Below are 20,638 nucleotides of genomic sequence, written 5' to 3'. Positions count from 1 at the left end.
GTCATCACTCACATATCTCCAAGAGCAACAAAGACATTTCTCCATCTGATTTCTGTGGTGCTTCTTACAACAAGCATATGCTTAGCATCCATCATCAGTGCCCATTCCCTTACCTCCCCTCAGTGTGGAGTTTTCATCGTACTCTCTGTCTTGGAATAGAGATGTGCTGATTTGTATTATATAGCTTTGGGGGTGGGGAAGATGAGCACAAAACCAGAGTTTAAATAAATGCAGAAAGATGCATTTTCAGCTCCTCACAGAGGGAGACTTAATTTAATGAGGAAGAGCAAAATTTTGTACCAAGACTGCATTTACATATTACAAGTCTAAATTACAAATGGAACCTTTCAGTGGAAGACAAAATAAAGCCCATGATATTCTGATACTCTGCCTTTCAGGCAGGTTTTCAAGCAGAAAAATCACAAATTATCTTGTCAAAATAAGACACACATACACGAACATTTTTCACCCTAAAACCTTCACAGCAATCCTGGACACTCCAGTGGACTCAGTGGTTCTGAGGCATCATCAATACCAGAAATCTCAGACAGGCACCAATAGGCAGGGACAGAATGGATGCAATACACAATCTAAACATGCAGACCTGTACAGACCACACAGGTCAAAACTTCTCCCTTCAACCTTTGCTTTTAGCAGCACAGTCAAGATGGAAAATTCTGTACTGTAGAAATCAGAGACTTTAATTAGGCTTTGCAGCCCCAGCAGTTCTTAGTGAAATAAAACAGGTAGGAAGAGCCCAAAATAACAACTCTACTCTTGCAGTACCATTATTTAAGTACTCCTGATGGAAAGAAAAGGATCAGTAACTTTTTTGGCTGGCACTCCAAGACCCAGCAAGCAAGTTGCATCTCTGTCACAGCAATTAGTAACAAAATTCTGTGCCTCAAAAAGCACTATAAAGTGAAGTCTTTTTACTCAGAAATACATTTTTAAACACTGAACTTTGCTAAAAAGCTTTAAAAATCTACATTAAATTTATTCCTCTATGCTTAGTACTGTATTCTTATTCAAAAATGCTGTATTTGCAAAGAGTATTTAAGTACTGGGGAAAATATTCATTATCAGTCCATGTCTGCTGGCTTAATTAAGCAAGTGTGTTGCACTAAAAAACCCTCAGAGATTTCTACTTCTGGTAAAAGCTTTTAGTAAATAAATTCAACCAGCTAGTTTGCCATTAACACAAACTGCATCTCATTAAAGAAACTATCATGGGTTTGGACATTTACTCTAGAAAACTAACTTGAAAGGCTATATCTTAAGCATGATTATTGTATGATTCCCTTCATTTGGTTTGGATCTTCAAATTCAAGAGTGAAGTTTTACAATATTATGCAGACAGCAGGTAGCTGCACTGGCCTTGGATCATACCAGAAATTTAATCCTTTTTATTGCATCTGCAGCCCATGACCTGCCTGACAACTGCAACAGTTCCAGCAGAAGCAGAACAGAATGCTAGGATGAGCAAACCAGCCCAAACCATCATTCTTTATTATTCAGCTGCTGTGTCACTAGTATTTGTCACAATCTCTGGTCATTTTCTCCTTCATACAGAAGGCTGGATTCCAGAAGGTAGACTTCAGCATATAGTACTTCACATGATTAAATGATGAGGTTTGATATTGCCATCTGTTTTGACATGGCAAATGACACTGAATTGCTGGAAGAATGCCATGTTCTGATGCACTGGCATTTGTTCAGTGCAACTGCTTTCCAGAAGAGGCCTGTTCGACATTTCATTGTTCTGCTAATGCAAAACATCCTCATGTTTTCCTGTTGTATGGAGACAAGTAGCAAGGAAATGTGAAGCCTGTAAGACCTGACTCTTTGCTCTAACTTTGAATTAACTGACCTTTAGAACCTTAGTTAAACTGAGCTTCACTCAATGGCAAGGAGAAAAAATGCATAGAAATTCTCCAAAGCAGACTGGAAGTCATTATTTAATATACCTCTAGCCTGAAAGTTTAGGTAGAAGTGGTTCATCAATACTCCTTCCCCACCTCTCAGCCTACCACAAGCAGCAGTACACATCAGCTGGATGTTACACTGAGCAAAAGCTCTAAAAAAATAATTTGACTTGAGTACAGTCACCCAAAAAGGAGTCTGGCTTCAGCAGTTCATAGATCACTACAGCAGTCACCTAAAAAAAGGCACCCTGCAAAACAGGTGAGGAAAAAACACCCCACAAAACAAAACTTCAGAAAAAATCCAGAAGTCAGGCCTAGGCTGGAATTGGGAAGAAATATTCTCTCACAGCAGCAAAGCAAAGAGTCAGTAAGGCTGGTTCACACTTACTCAGGGAAAAATACAGGTGGTGTCATTTTTGTCAAGAAAGGCTTGACTGCTGAAGCCCTTCAGAGACCTCCTTAAAATACCAGACTTATCAGGATCAGCAATTCCATGTGACTATCACAACCCATTACTATAATGGAAATAAAAACAGTATGTCCACCTACTTCTCTCATTTTGAAAAAGGCCATTCCTGTGAGTAAAGAATCGGATCCTGCCTGATGCTGTGGTCCTATCCTTTCCAGCTCTAACTGCTCAGCCACTTCTTGTAACCCACCCTGGAAAACAAAACATTTTTGTTAAATGCCGAAAAGTTAAATCAGAACACAAAACAGCTATATTTGGGAAAATATGTTACATAGGCCATACAACCTCAGGCATATTTTAATATCTGCACAGTAGCTATAACAGACATTATACTAGATAAATGCATACAAGAAGAATCAAAGTTTCCCTATCAAACAGTATTAATATTCTCTGTCAGTATTGACTAAATGAAGCAGTATTTGCAACCAACAAAACCAGTACTCCTTATGTTCCAGCTTCTCCAGTAACCAGATGCCGTTACTCAACAATTCCTTTAAGGTGACTGTTGATACAATGCTTTAAAAGGACAGACTACAAGGCTGTAGAGAACACACCAAAACTGCAAATCTATCTTCTCTAAAAGGTAAAACTTCTCCAGTTTAGAAGGAAATTTTCTTTTCAATAAGCTTATGTGAAAAATTATCCCCTTAACTGCAAAGTGACTAAATAAACATCATTTTAGTGTCCTCTCCAAAACAGTAATAGCTTCTATGTGTGAGAGCAAAGCTGTCAAAATTTGGTTTAGTTTTACATAGATAACACTGATCAGCTGAAGGACAGACATGTAATACTGTAACTGCAATATTTTAATGCTGTGAGCACATGATTGTACAAAGACTATAAAGCTACTGGCATAACTTAGGCACATGCACATTCTTAAAGATCTAGAGAGATTAAAAAGAAAAAAAAAGACAGGACCTTTAGTGCTGCCATAAGCATTGAAAGGCAAAAATGTTGCACAAAGACAATGCTTTAAAACAAAGAATGCCTAGAGTTCACCTTCCCATACGCTCTTAACCTGTTTCAAATACAGGAAGTGAAGCAATAAGAGGTAAAAGCATAACAGTCAAAATTAAAACTCATAGAGCTACAAAGGAATCCAAACTGAAAATCAGATCAAACATTATGAAAATTCCCGTGAATCTTATGGCAACATGTTTGGGTCCTGTTTTTTGTTTAAAAAGATGAAAGCTTCAATAATAACATTCCCAAATAACACCTACAAACTAACAAGAAAACCTAGTACTGCTATTGCTAATTTTTGTCTGTCTTAGCAGCAGAAAAATACCTAACAATACCTGATCACTGCCTCCATCACACTATTCTGACCAAGAAGTGAGTCCTTTCCCCATGTCCAGAAAATTACGTGAGGTGTCAAAGAATAACCTCCATGTTAACAACCTCCATAACCCAGCCTGGCTACTGCAAAAATTCAACCTGTCCTGGCTGGAACCAGGGTATTATCCATTTCATATTCTATACTATCTATGTCATGTTGAAATCTTGTAAGATCCAACAATACACATATATACACACACACAAGTACAGCTTCCCTCTGAGATGTCTGTTAATTTAGTCCATTACTGTGGCATTTATTTATCCTCAATGCCTTCCAGGGAAGGAGGGCTGGTATCCTGCCAGCTCACTGCAAGCTGCATCAGGAGCTCATGAGCTCCATATTCGAAGGCCACAGTAGTTATGGCATCCAGAGGCAGTGGCAATCAGCAACCAGTATTATACAATTCAACATTACAAACTGTTCTTACTCAAAAATCAAATCCCCTTGAAGTACACATTACCATCTCCCCACCCCTTTGTGGGGAATGTGTACCCAGGTCTTTGAGTAAAAACAATCTCACAGATGGGTTTGCCTTTGCTTGAGGCAGGACGAATCCAAACTGTCTTCCCTAACATGTTGCTCATATGCACAATGGGGATTTATCCCCTTCTGTGGTATGTGGAGGCTTTGATTGGGCAAGGTCAGCTCAGCTGGTGGAACCTCTAACGAAGGTCTTCACTGGTGTTAGCATTTAAGGAGATGGCCTCTGCTTAATGTAGAACCCACTGTTAGAAAGTTCTCCATCCATTCCTTTCAATGTTTTTAACAGTCCATTGTACCATCTAATTTTCCCAGAGGCTGGTGCATGACAGGGAGTATGATACACCCACTTCATACCATGCTCTCTGGCCCAGGGGTCTATGAGGCTACTTTTGAAATCAGCACATCCACTTACTCCACATAACGGTGGCATGATGTGTGGAAGGGGCTTTCCTTCCAACACCCAGACCAGCACTGGTAGTTGGAGTGCCAAAAGGAGCTGTGCTTGGGTGCCAATTGCTTCTGAGGCAGCTCAAATCCCTCCATAAATACCAGAATCTCTTCTTCAACTGGGGCATAGCAGGCCTCAGATCCTTTGCACCCCCAACTCCAGAACCCAGAGGTCAGCCTCAAGTCTCTCCAGGAAGCCTATTCTCCCCAGCAGCCATGAAGAGCTCATAACTCCACATCTTGCCACCAGACTGGCCCAAGGGCTACTGGATGAACAATCTCCCATCTGATTTGTTCAAAAGCTTGTTGTTGTTCAGGACCACACTTTAAATCATTCTTTTCCTGGGTCACTTGATATATAGGACTTATAATTTGATTGTAATCTGAGATATGCATCCTCCAAAAACCCACAGCACCTAGGAAAGCCTGTGTTCCTTTCTTGATGGTTGGTGGGGATCTAGCTGCTATTTGTTAACCGCATCAATTGGAATCTAACAACATCCATCTTGCCATTTCCTCCTAAAATCTGAATACCCTGGGTAGATCCCTTGACCTGAATTTGCTTTATGGCAAAACCAGCCTTCAGGACGATCTGGATTATTCTCTCCCCTTTCTCAAAAACCTCCCCTGCCATGTTCCCCCATACAACAACATCATCTATGTATTGCAAGTCTTCTGGAGCCTCCTCCTTTTCCACTGCCGTCTGGATCGGTCCACGGCAAATGATGGGGGCTTTGTTCCCACTACTGGGGCAGTAGGTCCCAGGTGTACTGGATGTTCCTCCAGGTGAAGGTAAACTGTGGCCTGCACTCTGCTGCCAAAGGAATGGGAAAAAAATGCATTAGCAAGATCAGTGGTGGTACCACTTTGCTGCCTTGGACTCCAGTTCATACTGCAGTTCTAGCATATCCGGTATAGTGACACACAGTGGTGGTGTGACTTAATTCAGGCCATGACAGTCCGCTGTCAAAGGGCCATATAGGATTTTTAAAGGGTGAGCACGTCTTGCTGACCACTCCCTGGCTCTCTAGCTCACAAATCATCTCATGGATGGAGGTCATGGAGTACCTGGTCAGTGCAGTTTTGTTGACAGTGCATTGCTGTGGTAGAGATTGGTACCTGCTGTTCTTTGACCCTCAGCAGTCCCAAAGCAGAAGGGTCCTCTGAGAAAGCAGACAAGTTATTCAGCTGTCTAATTTCCTCTGTCTCCACTGTAGTTATCTCAAAAGCCCAATGATGCCCTTCTGGGTCCTGCAGTAATCTATGTCAAGGATACACAGAGTCTCTGTATGCCTCAATAGTGGAGACTGGTCCATACTGGTGGGGCATGGGACATCTCTCCAGTTTTCTTGAGTCTTTTGAATCTGTCTGGACAGTCTTTCGACACCAAGGAGCAGGCTGGTAAGGAGGAAAAGAGATGATCTTCCTATTACTGGAGTCTGTCACCTGATGGACTGCTTTTTCTCATCCTTTCATTGACATCAATGCCAAGGAGCTGGTGAATGACAATGGTGTGCTCCAGACAAACTTCTGCCACGTGGATTGTGTACAATGGAACTTATCTGGATCTACAGGAGACTTCCTGTTATTTGAATCCTTACATATTACCTCCAGCACAACTAATTCTCTCAGGTATCTTTCTCCACGCGTTGCATCTGCTTGGGCACACCACTGGATCATCCTTGAGAGAATACCCTTCTCTCACACTTGACAGGAGTCATCAGAGGGTGAGAGTTTCTGTCCTCTTCCTGAATCCCCATGAGGGTGCCAGTTTCATATTGTGCGCCATGATATTTCAGCATTTCAGCCAGCTCATCCAGGGCTTTCATGACTGGTGGCTGGAATCTTTTCACTTAGCTCACACAGAGATAGGAATTGAGTGATTATCTCTGGTCCTGCCTCTTCCTCCTTTTGTGAGAGCTCTACTTCCCCTTTATCCCTGACTATGCAAAGTGATTTGGTCCTGGGATTTCTTCTTCTGTGTAGGTATGACTGTAACTGGCATGAGTTATTCTTGCAGCTCGGCTGCAGTTTGAGTGGTCACACCACCTGTTGATCTGCTTTCTTCCTCTTCCCCTAAGGGTTCTGACTAGCACTGAACTGTGTCCAGTAAAGAGTAGCCAGGGCCCAGCACACTTCAGTAAGTTGATTCTTTATGGAGCTGCCACAGCATTCTTGCAAATATTCTGTCACTTTATTAAGGTCCTGTAGTGATACTCTCAAAACATTGGAGGAGAGAATTTTCCCCAACAATGGTCCATTTTATCCCACATTCCATGCTACTCATGACTATCCTCCCTCAGACAGATTAACCTTCCTAGAAATCTTTGTCCTGATTCTAGACACAGTGTTGACTGTACTGACTCAAAACATGGTCTAGACCATGTAGACTGAAACAAAGCTGACACAGGAGCAAGAACATGTTTTCCTTAACATCAAAAGGAAATTAAAAATTCTCAAAAGCTATTCTAACAGGCCTGAAGGAGAAAAGGGTACTGAAAAGCTGGGAAAAGCTATCCTCCTGTGTTCTCTCCACAGACTAGGTATGATTAGGAATGGACTCCCAGAGGTAGCGCCCAAAGTAAGGGCAGGAGAGCAGCACTGAATATCCCAAATGATCCTCATTGCCCTTCATGTTATCATTTTATAAACATGATTCCAGTTCATACAACCAACATACATCAACAAAGCAATCCCGATCTGAAAAAGAGCACCCTCATGGGCACATAGTACATCTACAGAAACATATACAGGCGTAGGTAACACACACACACAAACAGACCAAGCAACATTGAGACCACTGGCTCTGAATCTAATGGGACAAATGCTTAGATGGAATTTGTTTCCAATCCACTCTGATCAGATTGCATTCCTTCATGCCCCACACTGCATGCCAAGTAAGGCTGTCATGGTTTAGGAACAGTATTCTGCAAGTTAGTGTTTCCACTAAAACCACTTCAAACTACACTCACTCACTCCTATCCCCGCCCTTTCCTGTGGCAGACTGGAGATGAGAACTGGAGGCACAAAAAGTGAAGATCACAGGTTGAGATGTGAGCCATTTACTAGAAAACAGCAGTGAGATAAGAAATCAAACAGAAATAGCAACAATATTAATGACAGAGTGGGCAAGAAGAGAAACATTGCTCACCAACAGAAACACAAACAGAAACATAATGATTGGTCCCTCCACCACACTACCCTGACCTGCAAGCAAGCCCTTCCCCCATGCCCAGAAAATGATGTGAGGTGTCACAGAATAACTTCCATGTCCTAGCCATGCCCCATCCTGGGGGCAAAAATCCACCCTGAACTGAAAGGAACCAGAACAAAAAATTATGAGACTACTCAGATTCTCTTTCAGAATTCTGCACTCCACATAGGTATGCTTCACTCTTAAAAAAGGAAAAATTCTTTCCAAATTTTCAGAGTGTCAAACTTCCAAGAAAAAGGCCACAAAATAATTTACATAATTACACCGCCATGGTCAACAGCAATTTTACATCAAATTCTCATTTCATGACACAGTCACAGATCTCATTGTTCTGTAAAAAACCCTGAATTAATAGCAAGTTTTCAACAAGGTCTACCAATTTAAATTACTTAGGATTGCCACTACTATCAAAAGGTTTGTAATTGTCTACATAAAAAGCCTTTTAGACTGTAAGCAAGACTTTAACTTCTAATACAAGTCAACTCTCAATCTGCATGCCAAGTCATAATAACAGACTGTAAATTCACAGAGTACTTAACTCCACAAAAAAAGCATCAAACAGATTTCCAGCTCTGAAGCCTATTTCTCTTTCCAACGCCAAGAATCTTTTTTGAGTGTGTGGGGGCAGAGAGTGGGGACCTACAGCAGATCAGTGACATACAAAAAATAACTTAGACAAGTCAATAAAAGACAACTGCACAGCTGTTCAATTCACTGCAATTTAATAACGATCAAAGGTGACACACATTAGGAGATGGCACATGCATTTTCAGAGTTACAACACTAAATGTTTAGTGATTTGTTTCAGGTAGCTTCTCTCAGTACAGTTCAAGTCCACCATCATTTCATCACTGGTAAATTTGGAGGGGTAAGATAGTCTACTTCCCTTCCCCTGCTGTCACTACCAGTCTGCAGATTAGGTGAGTGGATCAAAATTTACTGCAGGAAAGCTGACCTACATATTCAGCTCTGAAAAAAAAAAAAAATCGCCCTTGTTCTTATGGTTTGCCAAAATAAGACCTGTGAAGGTTTTTCTCATCTTCTAAAAAAATCTTAGTGTCTCTAAACAATGCAGGTTACACACAACTATGCTTTAATTATGCCAGAAACCACAATACCCTCTTTCCCAAGCCCACTGGGAATGACACCTCTGAATGGTGACATAGAACATCAATTTGTCACCTTTTCCATGTCACTAAATTTGGAATATACATTCTGTTCTTGCAAAGTGTGTCACCAGATAGGCACCAGATGCTCTGCTATGCTTCACTGGGAGTGTGAAAGTGAGGACTTTTTAGGGTGAGTTGCCCCCACCCCTCATTTAAGACTCCTGAAATTTAGGAGCATTTAATTTTTACTCCTGGTCTCTTTGGAGAAAAAGTGTTTCTAAGATGTTCCCTAATACACAGCCATTTGCCCAGATGATTATACCAGTAACAACTGTATAAGAACACAGGTAAGTATACTTTTCTTACTAACTGGAAGGGTGATCTACATTTTCAACATTAATTTGATTAGCAAAGGATTCACACAATTTACTTTCCACAAAACTAGGCTACTATTCCAAGTGCCACACTGTTAGCGCATCTCAGAAAGAAACACAAGGCTATAAACAGCACACAGATCAGTAATTCAGCACAATGAACTGGCAAGCCATTCCTTAGTTAGGATTTGATGTGATGTGTTCTCTTCTTACTGCAGGTTTTCATTAAGAAATCCTAGAGAATTAAATTACTTTCCATAAAAGCAACAAATCATCAATTGCCTCAGATGAGTGATGCAGCTCACTCCAGCAGCAGTCCAGACTCTTAACAGCTCTTTGGCAAGTAAAGCTGTTAACAGTGCCTTTAGTATCTTTCTTTCACTTGCTGTCTTCCCCTTCACACACTTAGCTCCAGTTCCCACTCATTCTCCAGTCCAACAAGGAATCCAAATTTTATGCCTGATAGAGTAAGCCAATTAGCCCCGCTGGCCTGACATGAGAGACTGGTTTCTAGTTCTTTTCTTTTTCCTAGAAGTCACATGTTGTTCCTGAACATATGTTGTTGTTTATCTTTGCTTATTGGGCCATCTGAAACATTCTTCACTTCATTTCTCTTCCCAAGTCACTTCCACATCATCTTCTTGAAATTACCTCAGCCTACATGACTGCAGTTCTTTAGTGGACTGCACAACGAGGAAACAAGAGCATATGAGACCCATCGATTCTTATGGCTAAGGAAATGAAGAATTAATTCCAAACATGGGTTTATCATCTATCAACAAAGTATTGTAAATTCAGTTTCAACACGGTATTTTTAACTGGTAAGCAGTTACAAAAATTGATTTTGTGCTCTTGCCGGCTTCTCACAACACCTTTAATATTAAATATATAAAGCTTGAGACAACAACGCTTAATATGCATCATAAAAGTAAAAGCAGAGAATAAAAATAGAGAAAGTATTTTTAAGCATGACATACTCTGTCTCCAAATGCAAAATTTGTTCCAAACCATTAGCAGATTACTTACCTTCAGATTTTTGCAACTCTTCATAAGATATTTTACATCATAGATGACAGGGAAAAACAATCGCAGTATCTCAAAGAAGTCCAGCTCTTCCTCAGGTAAATTGGAGTTTGTCAGGATCTTGATTAGATAGCCAAAGTCATATCCACTGCAAATTAATACCAAAAACAATATAAGTAAGTGACTTAGAAGCATCCTTCTCACTTCAAGATTTCACTGCACTTTGACAGGAAAAACAACAACCTTCAGGACTTCACTGCACATTGACAGGATACTCTGCTTAACTCCAATGCAATAAAGACTAACTTCTATGAAAAAAACGAAACTTCAATATAAACAGCCCCATTGCAGATTCCAGAGAAAACATTTTAACTTAGTCTGAAAGAGGCCAAGTGGAGATGCAAAAAGATCTGCCTACAGTAGTTTCTCTAAATCCCAAAATAAGGTAGGGCTGCTGGGTCTTCATCTGATAACAAGGACTTTCACCATAAAAACTCCTAAGCTGATTTCTTTCACATAGACTGGAGTTTCTCACTCCAAATTGAGACAGGCAGACACTTCTACAGTTCTTGAAATCCAAAAGATTAATGAGTTTCCAGAGCCAGTGCATGTTTATGCCTGGAGGCAAGTCTAACCCTCAGCAACAAAGAAGAGGAATTGTCTTTCAACTTTTCCAATTAAATCAGCACACAGACAACTACAAAGTTTAATAGCTTGTAGACTATTACTCTTTCTGGAGGCAATGACAGAGTAAGCTGGAAAAATTTTTGTGTGTACATGTAAGTCTGCAGGAGGCAGAAAGGTAACTAAGCAGTGCTTGTTTGTTAGAAGAAACGGCGGTATTGTAGTGTGCACATGGTAGAGAGAAGAGTTTGGGAAGGCTTCCTCCCCCACAGTGTGACTGAATAAAGAGGACATAGCAATGAGGTGTGGCAGTAACGTGGAAACCACGTACTTTTACAAATAGTTATGAGAAGAAACAAGAGGGTTAAGTAAAGACAAATATTGGGTATTAAAGCAACCCTGACTCCATAACAAAAAGCAGTGATGATAAGTTAGGCTTTTTCTTAGGAGGGCAGCAATTACAAACCAGATTATTCATGACCTGACCATGAAGCTCACCTGTTCTGATCCCTTGTACTTGCAGGACTGCTAATGCACGAAACTAAATGGAGGAGTGATTTCTTTCTCTTCCATGTTATTAAGTTTGCATTGAACCAGATCAGTTCCTAGATTTTACTGTCATACAATTTAAAATATGCCTGTACTAACAAAGAAGATGAAAACACACCACAGGGCTGCCTCTACTGAAGACTTTATCAGTTTTGCTATTTAAGGAATCTTAGCATAGGGTGAGGGACGATTCAAGTGAGCAGGTGGCCACCACAGACTCCAAATTTCCAGTTTAAGACTTTGTGTTCATTCTTGACTATACAAGGGTCATATTCAAAACCAAGAATTTTTCAATTTGGTAAATACTGGCCAGGATCTTTAACTGTGAGATAAGCAATAGAAAAGACAAATCAGTTAAGAGCACTGATCCTGCAGATATTTAGGATCCATAAAAAGCAGTGACATCTGCAGGCTCAAAACTTCAGCTTGCACACTCAACGTAAATAAGTTTACTTTTTGAACCATTTTTATACAATAAAATTAGCTGACATCTTTATACTATGAGTTTCAAGACAGAGGGTAGAAAAACCTTCAACATACTGGGGGTATATGGATTGTTTGCTACAAGTCCATTAATACAAGATATAAAATACCTATAGATTATTGCAGCTCTCCCATGGGAGTTTCCAGTGCTCTAAGGGGAAATTTTATGTTGAACAAATCCTGCACTGCCTCTGGTACTTTGAAGCTGTGCTGGCCACCTTCCAGTCTCAACAGCAACAGCCACTGGCCAGGAAGCAAAGAAGCCAAAGATAAAGAAGGATTTCAGTTGACTCTTACAAAGTAAAAACTGTAGTAAACTTGACAAAACAGTAGCTTGGAAGTCTAATTTTATTAGATCATTTGAAGAGGGAGGGAAGTGGTGGGAAAGTCCATATCAGCATGAAGCCCTCTAAAGAATAAAAGAAAAAGTCACACTAACAAAAAAGGCTGTTCAAAAAGATGCAAAAAAACACTGTTCAGTATTATGGAGACTTATTCCTTCAGATTCTACATTTTATTAACTCAATGAATTCCTTGATCACCCTCAAGGTTCAAATATAACAAGCCATATTAAAGTGAAAGAAACCATATTTGTGCTACTCCTCTTCAAAAAATGTTTGACTTGTCTTCAAAAAAAAAGTGTATTAATTAAATAATAGAAAATAGATGCCCCCAAACACTTTTAATTTCTTTAAAGTAGGAAGTACTTAAATAAAAGTCAACATTCCTTTACTATTCATATTGAGACGAGCAGAGTATTAAAAACAGCAATTTTGATTGAGAATTACACATTTTTTTCACTTAGAGATTGTAGCAGATCCAAGCTTACAGACATAAAAACTGTCACTCCAATTTAAGACTAAGATAGATCCATTAAAACAAATTTGGAGTGGCCACTGCTGAATGCTAAGAGAAGGCTAAGTAAGTCCATGGTGAGCAATTATGTAATTACGTGCTCATTAAAGAAGTTTTCTTCTAATCCTGTAAGAGTGATTAGTGGTTGTTTTACACCCTGAAGCACACAGACTTCCTTGCCTGAAAAACCCTGCACCATTTCTAATACAATCACCTGAAATTGCTTAGCACAGCAAGCCACAATCTGTAGAGCTATACAACACAAGCACTCACTCTTACAGACATTTGTTTTGTTTTTTTCACTGAACTTGGACAGCTCTAGGCAAAAAGACAAGAGCAGACATCAAACATGCCTCTATTTCTTTTCCTTACTATCAAGATAGAATCCAGATAGCCAATGAATTCTACTCAATCACCAAACCTCTGAAATAAATCAAAATGTGCAAGAACTGAGAAAGCTTTAGTTCATTTTATGATGCTAACAGAAATGAGCCAACAGATTAAATTTTACTAAAATCAGTTAGACACAAATGATTATTGAAACACATTAGCTTGGAACTTTGCAATATCCCAAGAACATCTAGTTTTTGTTTTCCAAAAAGCATGTTTCCACTGACCCTCCAAAGGCAGACAAATGAGGTTGCACAGAAGTGGACACTCAAAGCTTGAGCAGACAGTTGAACATCCACAAAATCAGCATTTGAGCTGTTCCTTCCTAACTTGCTAGACTGTCAAGCACTAGCAGCTCTCTTGACTGTGATAAAAAATCACAAATTCAGGGCTTCCTCCATCTCTCTCATTAACTCAAATACATTTTAACACGCACACACACAGGATTTGATGGAAGTCATCTATGAAGTTGCAATACACAAGAATTGGTGACAGTGCAAATATTTCTTCACTCATATCTGACAGAACTGCATATCCAGAGATTTGCCAACATGTCAGGATGCCAAGGCAGCTACATCAAATGTGGAGATAAAAAGCACACAAAGAGAACTATTTGAGAAGCGAAGAGCTTGCAAATGAATTGCATAAAAGTTCAAGGAAATCAAAGACTACAAAATGAAAACCAAATCATATCTTCATACTCTGAGGAAGGAGTAATTCAATTCTCCCACTTACTATGGGATTCAAATTTTAAGAGCGAGTAGTACTTTAAGCATTTTAAGGTAACAGAGGCAATAGGAGAGTCAGCAACTACCAAGCACAGCTTCATCAGCTGTTAAAGAACTACTGCATGGAGAGCCTCAATGGAACAAATTTTCAACTGAGCATCCTGCTGTGTAAGTTTCCACTGATAGAACATAATCACAATCAAAGATGTATTTAGAAACAACTGTTCACTATTCTTTGTGGCACATTTTATATGACCCATGCTCATTTACAGCTTTACATAATTTTGGTTTCCTCAGAACTTAACTTACTCCAAGGTTTTGTGCTCAAAATAATAACAGCAAGGTCTAAAAATGCACAAAAGGTTTAAACACTCTAATAATCAGTGTCTGACAAACATATGCTGAACAACTGTCTTAAGAGGATTTCTAAAGACACTTTCAGTGAAATCCACAACAGAAACTCATTTTAGCACAGATGAAACTGGACTTCTATTAATAAAGCCATTTCAAAAACCCTTCATAAGCTGCACCAGTAAGAAATGGCATTATTGCACATGGCTTGCACTACACTTTGACCAGCCCATTAGTCAGGAATTACACACACTAAATATAATTATGCTCTAGAAAGAATCCCTAGAGTAGAAATTGCTCAGGTATACCTTATACCAGGCCCTTAGTCACCAGACAATATTGGAAAAACACCAGTCTGAGGCTGAAGCTGCTTCTATGTGGCATCCTCTGCTGAGGCACAGTTACACGCATAACCTGCCTCCCCTTCTCTTGAACCATCCCAGTCATATTACTGCAGTCAAGTGTAAATCATGAATATACACATAACAGCCCACAATACTGTGCTTAGGAAGTTGAAAAAAACTCTAATTTGGCTTTTGCAGTTATTTTGACCCAATTTAAAGCATTCTTGTTACAGTATTCTTCCCCAAGCTGCTACTCTAGAAAGAAGATAACAAGAGTAAGATTATTTTAGAGTCCTATTGTGAGTTGAAACAGCTGTTAAGTGAAAGATGGAAGTGACAACTGTGCTCAGAGGATCCTTCTTTATGTAACTGTCTTTTCTTTTAAACCTCTCTGCTTTGGAAACTCAGCCTAGCACTTCTATGTACGAAACAAATCAAAACCACGACTTCTGCAAAAATGTTACATGCACCCTTCTACTACTGTTACACATTTCTTGCCAAAATAATTCTTATTTTCAAGTTTGTTTATTGCACAAATACTTCTCTAATTCCATGTGACTTTGTCTTTTCCAACTATTAATACTTATGGACAAAGAATTTTTTATTCTAATTTCATCATTTACATATCATCCATCAACATGAGATACAAATTTTAGCTGAGACTGGTTTGCTTACAGTCTTGTTCATTTGCTTTACCTTGCTGACTTCCTTAGAAGCCAGCATTTAAGACACCAACTCAAGGGTATTACATAGCAATAAGCCTTTAAAGTCACTGTTGCTTGCAAAAATTCTGGCATGCAGTTAGCTAAACTACTGTGTACGTTTTTAAAGTGTTAAATCCTATTAACACTCAAAAATCTTTTGTATTATGACAGACTCAGAGATTTCGCATTTGCATCTCTATTTCTACTTGAGAGATGATGGAATAAGTAGTAAAATAAATACATAAAACTGATGAAGGATCTCCTTTCCAAGCTGAGTTATTTCATCTGCTCAGATTAGCAAGAGATTTACAACAAATTTAAGAGTGCTGTATAGACCTCTTTACTGATAATCCTCTTCTATAAACAGACAATATTTCCCCTAGGATTGCTCAGAAGTAGTTTGCTTTTAGTAATGTTTCTGTTATTACTTGCACGTGTACAGCTCCACCTGCTGGTTTAGCAGTTTCGTGTTTTTCAGCTTCACAGTTTTCTGGTTACTGCATAAACACCCAAGCTAAAACCACCAGTACAACCCCTGTATTCTTCAACACCAATACCCCTCTATTCCTCTAATACAAAATGGTGTTAGAGGTATTACAGCAGAAATATTTCCTCAGTCTTACCGACCAAGATATGGGCTACATACATTTAAACTCAAGGGATGTGAAATCCAAGTTCTAGAACTCAAACACCCATGAGATGTTGGAATCTCAAACACTTAACATGCAGAATTTACCTATGAAAGGAAAGCCACTTGACTCCTTCACACAGTACAACTCCTGATGTCATGAGCAGTTCTGCAAAGTACTGTGTCTCAATTCCTTCTTCTTCGTGCTTTTTAAACTGGATACCAGATGTTGTCAACAGTTCGATAGAGTCCTGAGCATACATATCTTCTCTAAAAACAGAGAGGAAAAGTTAATTTCCAAAATCTATACGTCTCAATGAGGTAACATTTCTTTTTTGCTATTCATTCCACAGACTAGGAACAATTTAATTTTCTTCTAGGTTAATTACAAAACCAACCATTTTTCAAAGATTTTTTTTAAACCTTCATTATCATTTTACCATTCCCAGCACCTCCATTCTTACCATATTCATAAAAAAATTAGTTTCTGCTCCTTTTCCAGTTACCTATAACCACCCTTTTGCAAGTCTATAAATGAAAGTGCATCTGTAGAACTTATCTGGTAAAATATCTGTATAAATCACTTGAATTGTGACAAATTAAATGTAACAGTTGAAGCAGTAACACATTACATTGCAGAAATATGAGAAATACAATCCAGATCCCAGTACTGAATTAGTTCTGTAGAAAATATTTCTCAGTAGTTTTTTGTGATTTAAGCTTATGTAAATGTTTAGACATGTGTTCATAAAAACTTTTTTCAGTAAAACTGGAAATGGAGTACTTGCTCCATTTAGCAAAACCTTAGAATTCAGAGATCCTAACTTTTTCTGTCTAAATTCTTTCTTTCTAAACAATTTGTTTTAACTTTAAAAGCCTATTTTGGACCTAAAATTTAAGAGGATGAAATAACAATTCCTCTACCTTTTTTGACCCCTCCTACCTTTGTGTTTATTCCCTTTAACACCACCATTTTTTTTTTTTGGCAATGTTTTAAGAATCTCATGCTGAAATTCATGATTTGGAGCCTATTTTCTCCCTTAAGTTTTATCTGAATCATCATTACAAAAACATGGAATGGTTAAATGAAGAAAAAAAAAAAGTAAGCATGTAAGTACTTAGAGAATGAAGTTCATTTTACTGTCCATAACATACTACTCCACAAAGTCTCTTCAGTGTACAGTTTCAAATGTTAATAAAAAACAACCAAAACAAAACCACAAGCAAACCTAGACAAGACAACCAATATATCAAACTTGACTATTAGATTCAGTCATAGATCTGTATTCCTTATTCCTAAGAGCAAGTCATCATTCTTTAGAACACAGACATATATCCTCAAGATGTGTTACATCTTTTTTCCTCACTCCCACACAGCTGCTCTTTGGTTCTCCAGCTTTGAGGCAGCAGCTTCTCAACACCTGTCTGTATCTATAGCACATTAAAGAACCCACCCAAAACAAAGGCACCACTTAACAAAAAGGGGGTTTCATTCTAGTTGCTGCTCTGTACTAATCAGGTGCAGAGCATGATTAGAGAAATATTTATGCTTTTTGGAGCACACTAAAACAAGACCTGGCTGGAACCACACACACAAAAAATTACCTTCTAGGAACAACAAACAGCTGTTTTGCTTTAGGAGGAGAACATCTGGCACAGTGCCATTTCCCAAAAGGATGTTTATAAACAGACAAAAAAAGGTTGTCCATCCATGTATAATTTCTCATGCAGTACTTACCAAGTTTCTGTTTTTCAATAACCCCCACCATCAACTAGCAACAAGGTAATTTGGTGATTACCTGTATCTTGCCTTACTGATCTGTCTTATCTCTGCAGCATCTGGCACAAATAGATGGAAAGCTACTTTTGGCTTCAGTTGTTTGAGGTTAAGTAGACCTTTGAAGCTCAGAAAATAAATGAAGTGCAGCATAGGCCCTTCTTCACAGATCACAGTCTGGAAGTTATTAATTCCTCTTTCTCCCCTAATTAGTAGGATTAGTATATTTTTCTATTTAAGAAAATAGGTAACTTTTATCCAGCATTTATATGGCCAGGTAAGTTCAGAGATACCAAAACATTAAATCTGTGCTTACTTTTCCTTCAAGAGACAATTCACACAAGACTAAACAGAGCATGTCATTGGTCAGATCAAACTGATGTGTGACAATCCACACCACTGCCTGTTTAAAAGAGCACAGAGATCAAGAGAGGCAGCAGAGGTTTTCCTCCTAAGAACTCCAACTACTTTGAAAACAAGTCTTTTCATCTGCAGAAAAAATAAAGGTCTGTCCTCTAAAACCTTCTTCATAGGCTGTGAGTTTAACTCATGTATATAAAGTTGTCCAGTTCTCAACTTGTAACACAACTGCCAAAAACCCCAAGGCTTAAATTAAACGTGTGAGTAGTGTTTGTACTGATATTCAATTCAGTAGATAATCAACATATGAGAATCTATCAGACCAATTTTGCTTACTTCCAAAAAACAAAACCAAGATACTAGTAACTTTGTTGACCAGCTAAAGATATAATTAGAGCACCAGATAAGCTTTTGATTCCCCTGAAAAAGTGAGGTTTATGCTTAAAAAGTTTTTTATCACTGATAAAAATCACATTTTGAAATAAAGTCCATGGTATTATTCCAATACAATAGAAGTCAGCTTGCTTTTTAACCAAAAAAATAGACAAAATAATTCAGAATGATAGTATCTGACATGCTTTTTTAGTCACTTTAATTAATTTTTTTTCAAGTGTTGGTATTTTCCATTTAAAGTATGTAAAGAAACAGTGTGATTTCTAGAACAAGTAGTAAGAGTTAAACTAAGTTAAGGCAGAAGTACTCTGAAATGCTAAACATGAAAATACAGAGCTAACTCTTGGACTAAGTATAAAATGCCTTCCATTTTTTTTTAAACTGCTTAGCATTTTTGACCAAATTACCAACAGTAAGACAGACTGCACAGAAATGAGGGAAGAAATCATGTTTGGCTGACAGAAGTTTTCCTTACATGAGTATTTATGGTATTCCAGTACTACAATCAGATGGATAATGAAGTTGCTACAGAATTTATACATTTTCAGTAAGTCAGAAACATACGTTTAGCAGCACAGAACTGAATACTTACGTTAAGTTAAATTTAAAATTAAATTGCCAAGTTGAAGTTCCTGGAGGGTATTCTCCTTGCTCATTCATAAACGTCAGTCCTAGTTGAATTATTTTTAGCAAGTCGACATTGCAGCGTAAGAGTTGGTACTGATAGTCTGCGTTGCTTCTGAATTCTCCAATAGGCCTTGCAACTACTCCTGGAAATTCTGTGTCCTGCAAGAGCAGAATTTAAACTTGAACACACAACAACCATATAGATCTAACCATATCACAGCTGAAGAGTACTGTGTGTAAAATTAACTTTTAGAAAGATAAAAGATTAGGATCCAGATGTTCATGCAGCACTAATTCAACATTAAGACTTCCTTAGGCTTTCAATTTAAAAGGATGAGCAAATTTACTGACCTCAGCTGAAGTCATGATTTCTGCAGTAATTCGCTAGACAGACATCAAGCACCCACTTACCATAGCTACATAGTTATACTTCCGTATAACTTGACGAATTTTCTTCATCTCTTCATCCAAGTTACAAGCCCAAACTTCACAGATTCTTTGGCTATGATCTACGGTAGCTGCTGGCATAGTGGGGGGCTTTAGAGACCATACATCAAATGTTACACTTGACCGAAGATTGGTTTCATAAAGAGGACTTCAACTGTTTATTTTTTTTAGCCTAAGAGACAAACAAAGCAAAGCATCAAAGTGTAAGTTTTTACTCTCAGTTTATCTGAAAAAAAAAAAAAAAAAGGCTTAAGCACCACATCCACACTTTATCCTCGCAGTTTCACAAAAGCAGGACAACATAGCCACCACAACCACAGGTCCGCGAGCTCAGATTACCATCAGAAACCAAACCCTGCAGTTTCGTTAGCGACTGTTTCCCGCACAAGGGCGGCAAGGGGCACTAGTGACACGGATACCGGAGACACCGGCTCCCCGGGCGCTCCTGCCCCGCGGCTCGGCAGGCGCGTTCCTGCGGACCCCCGGGCTGCGTGCAGCAGAAAACGGAGCGGCAGAGCAGAGTCACGGCAGCCCCGGGGTGCCGCGGGGGCCTCCCGAGGCGGGAGCGGCTCCCAAGGGCCGCGCTAACCCAGCGAGAGGCGCGCGGAGACCGACACACGGCTGGCCGGGTTCCCGCGCGCGTGAAAGGCCCCGGGAGCGCCCGGAGGAGCCGCGGAGCGCGGGGGTCCCGCAGGGCCCCGCTCCGGTGCCGAGGGCCCCGCTCCGGTGCCGGTGTCCCCGCCCGGTGCCCGCGGCGCCGCCCCCGCTCACCCCTCGCGCTCCGGCCGGGCCGCGCCGGGTCTGGGAGGCCCCGCGCGGCCCCCGCGAGCCGCAGGAAGCGCTGCTGCCCCCGGCGCCGCCGCCGCGCGCACAAAGCCATTACGTCATCGCCGCGCGCCGCGGCCTTTCCCCCCTCCCCTCTGGCCAATCGCCGGCCGCGCCGCCCCTCCCCTCCCGCCCCGCCCCTCCGCCGCTCGGGTCGCGGCGCGCGGAGT

General features: G+C 39.8%; 1 protein-coding gene across 1 annotated transcript in view; it reads right to left on the bottom strand.

Moving 5' to 3' along the window:
* Nucleotides 1-20,553, bottom strand: part of CNOT7 (CCR4-NOT transcription complex subunit 7) — a 29,034-nt gene extending 8,481 nt beyond the window's left edge. Inside the window, exons 1-6 of the mRNA XM_005483884.4 lie at nucleotides 20,415-20,553; nucleotides 19,608-19,815; nucleotides 19,162-19,355; nucleotides 16,148-16,309; nucleotides 10,387-10,531; nucleotides 2,475-2,585 (exon numbers count right to left, since the gene is read on the bottom strand). Coding sequence (XP_005483941.1) covers nucleotides 2,475-2,585; nucleotides 10,387-10,531; nucleotides 16,148-16,309; nucleotides 19,162-19,355; nucleotides 19,608-19,724 — 729 coding nt within the window. The 5' untranslated portion in view covers nucleotides 19,725-19,815; nucleotides 20,415-20,553. The remainder of the gene's footprint in view (nucleotides 1-2,474; nucleotides 2,586-10,386; nucleotides 10,532-16,147; nucleotides 16,310-19,161; nucleotides 19,356-19,607; nucleotides 19,816-20,414) is intronic.
* Nucleotides 20,554-20,638: the final 85 nt, after the last annotated feature.

The sequence above is a fragment of the Zonotrichia albicollis genome, chromosome 5 (assembly GCF_047830755.1).
Source record: "Zonotrichia albicollis isolate bZonAlb1 chromosome 5, bZonAlb1.hap1, whole genome shotgun sequence".
NCBI lineage: Eukaryota > Metazoa > Chordata > Aves > Passeriformes > Passerellidae > Zonotrichia > Zonotrichia albicollis.
This window is presented reverse-complemented; position numbering and strand designations above follow the sequence as displayed.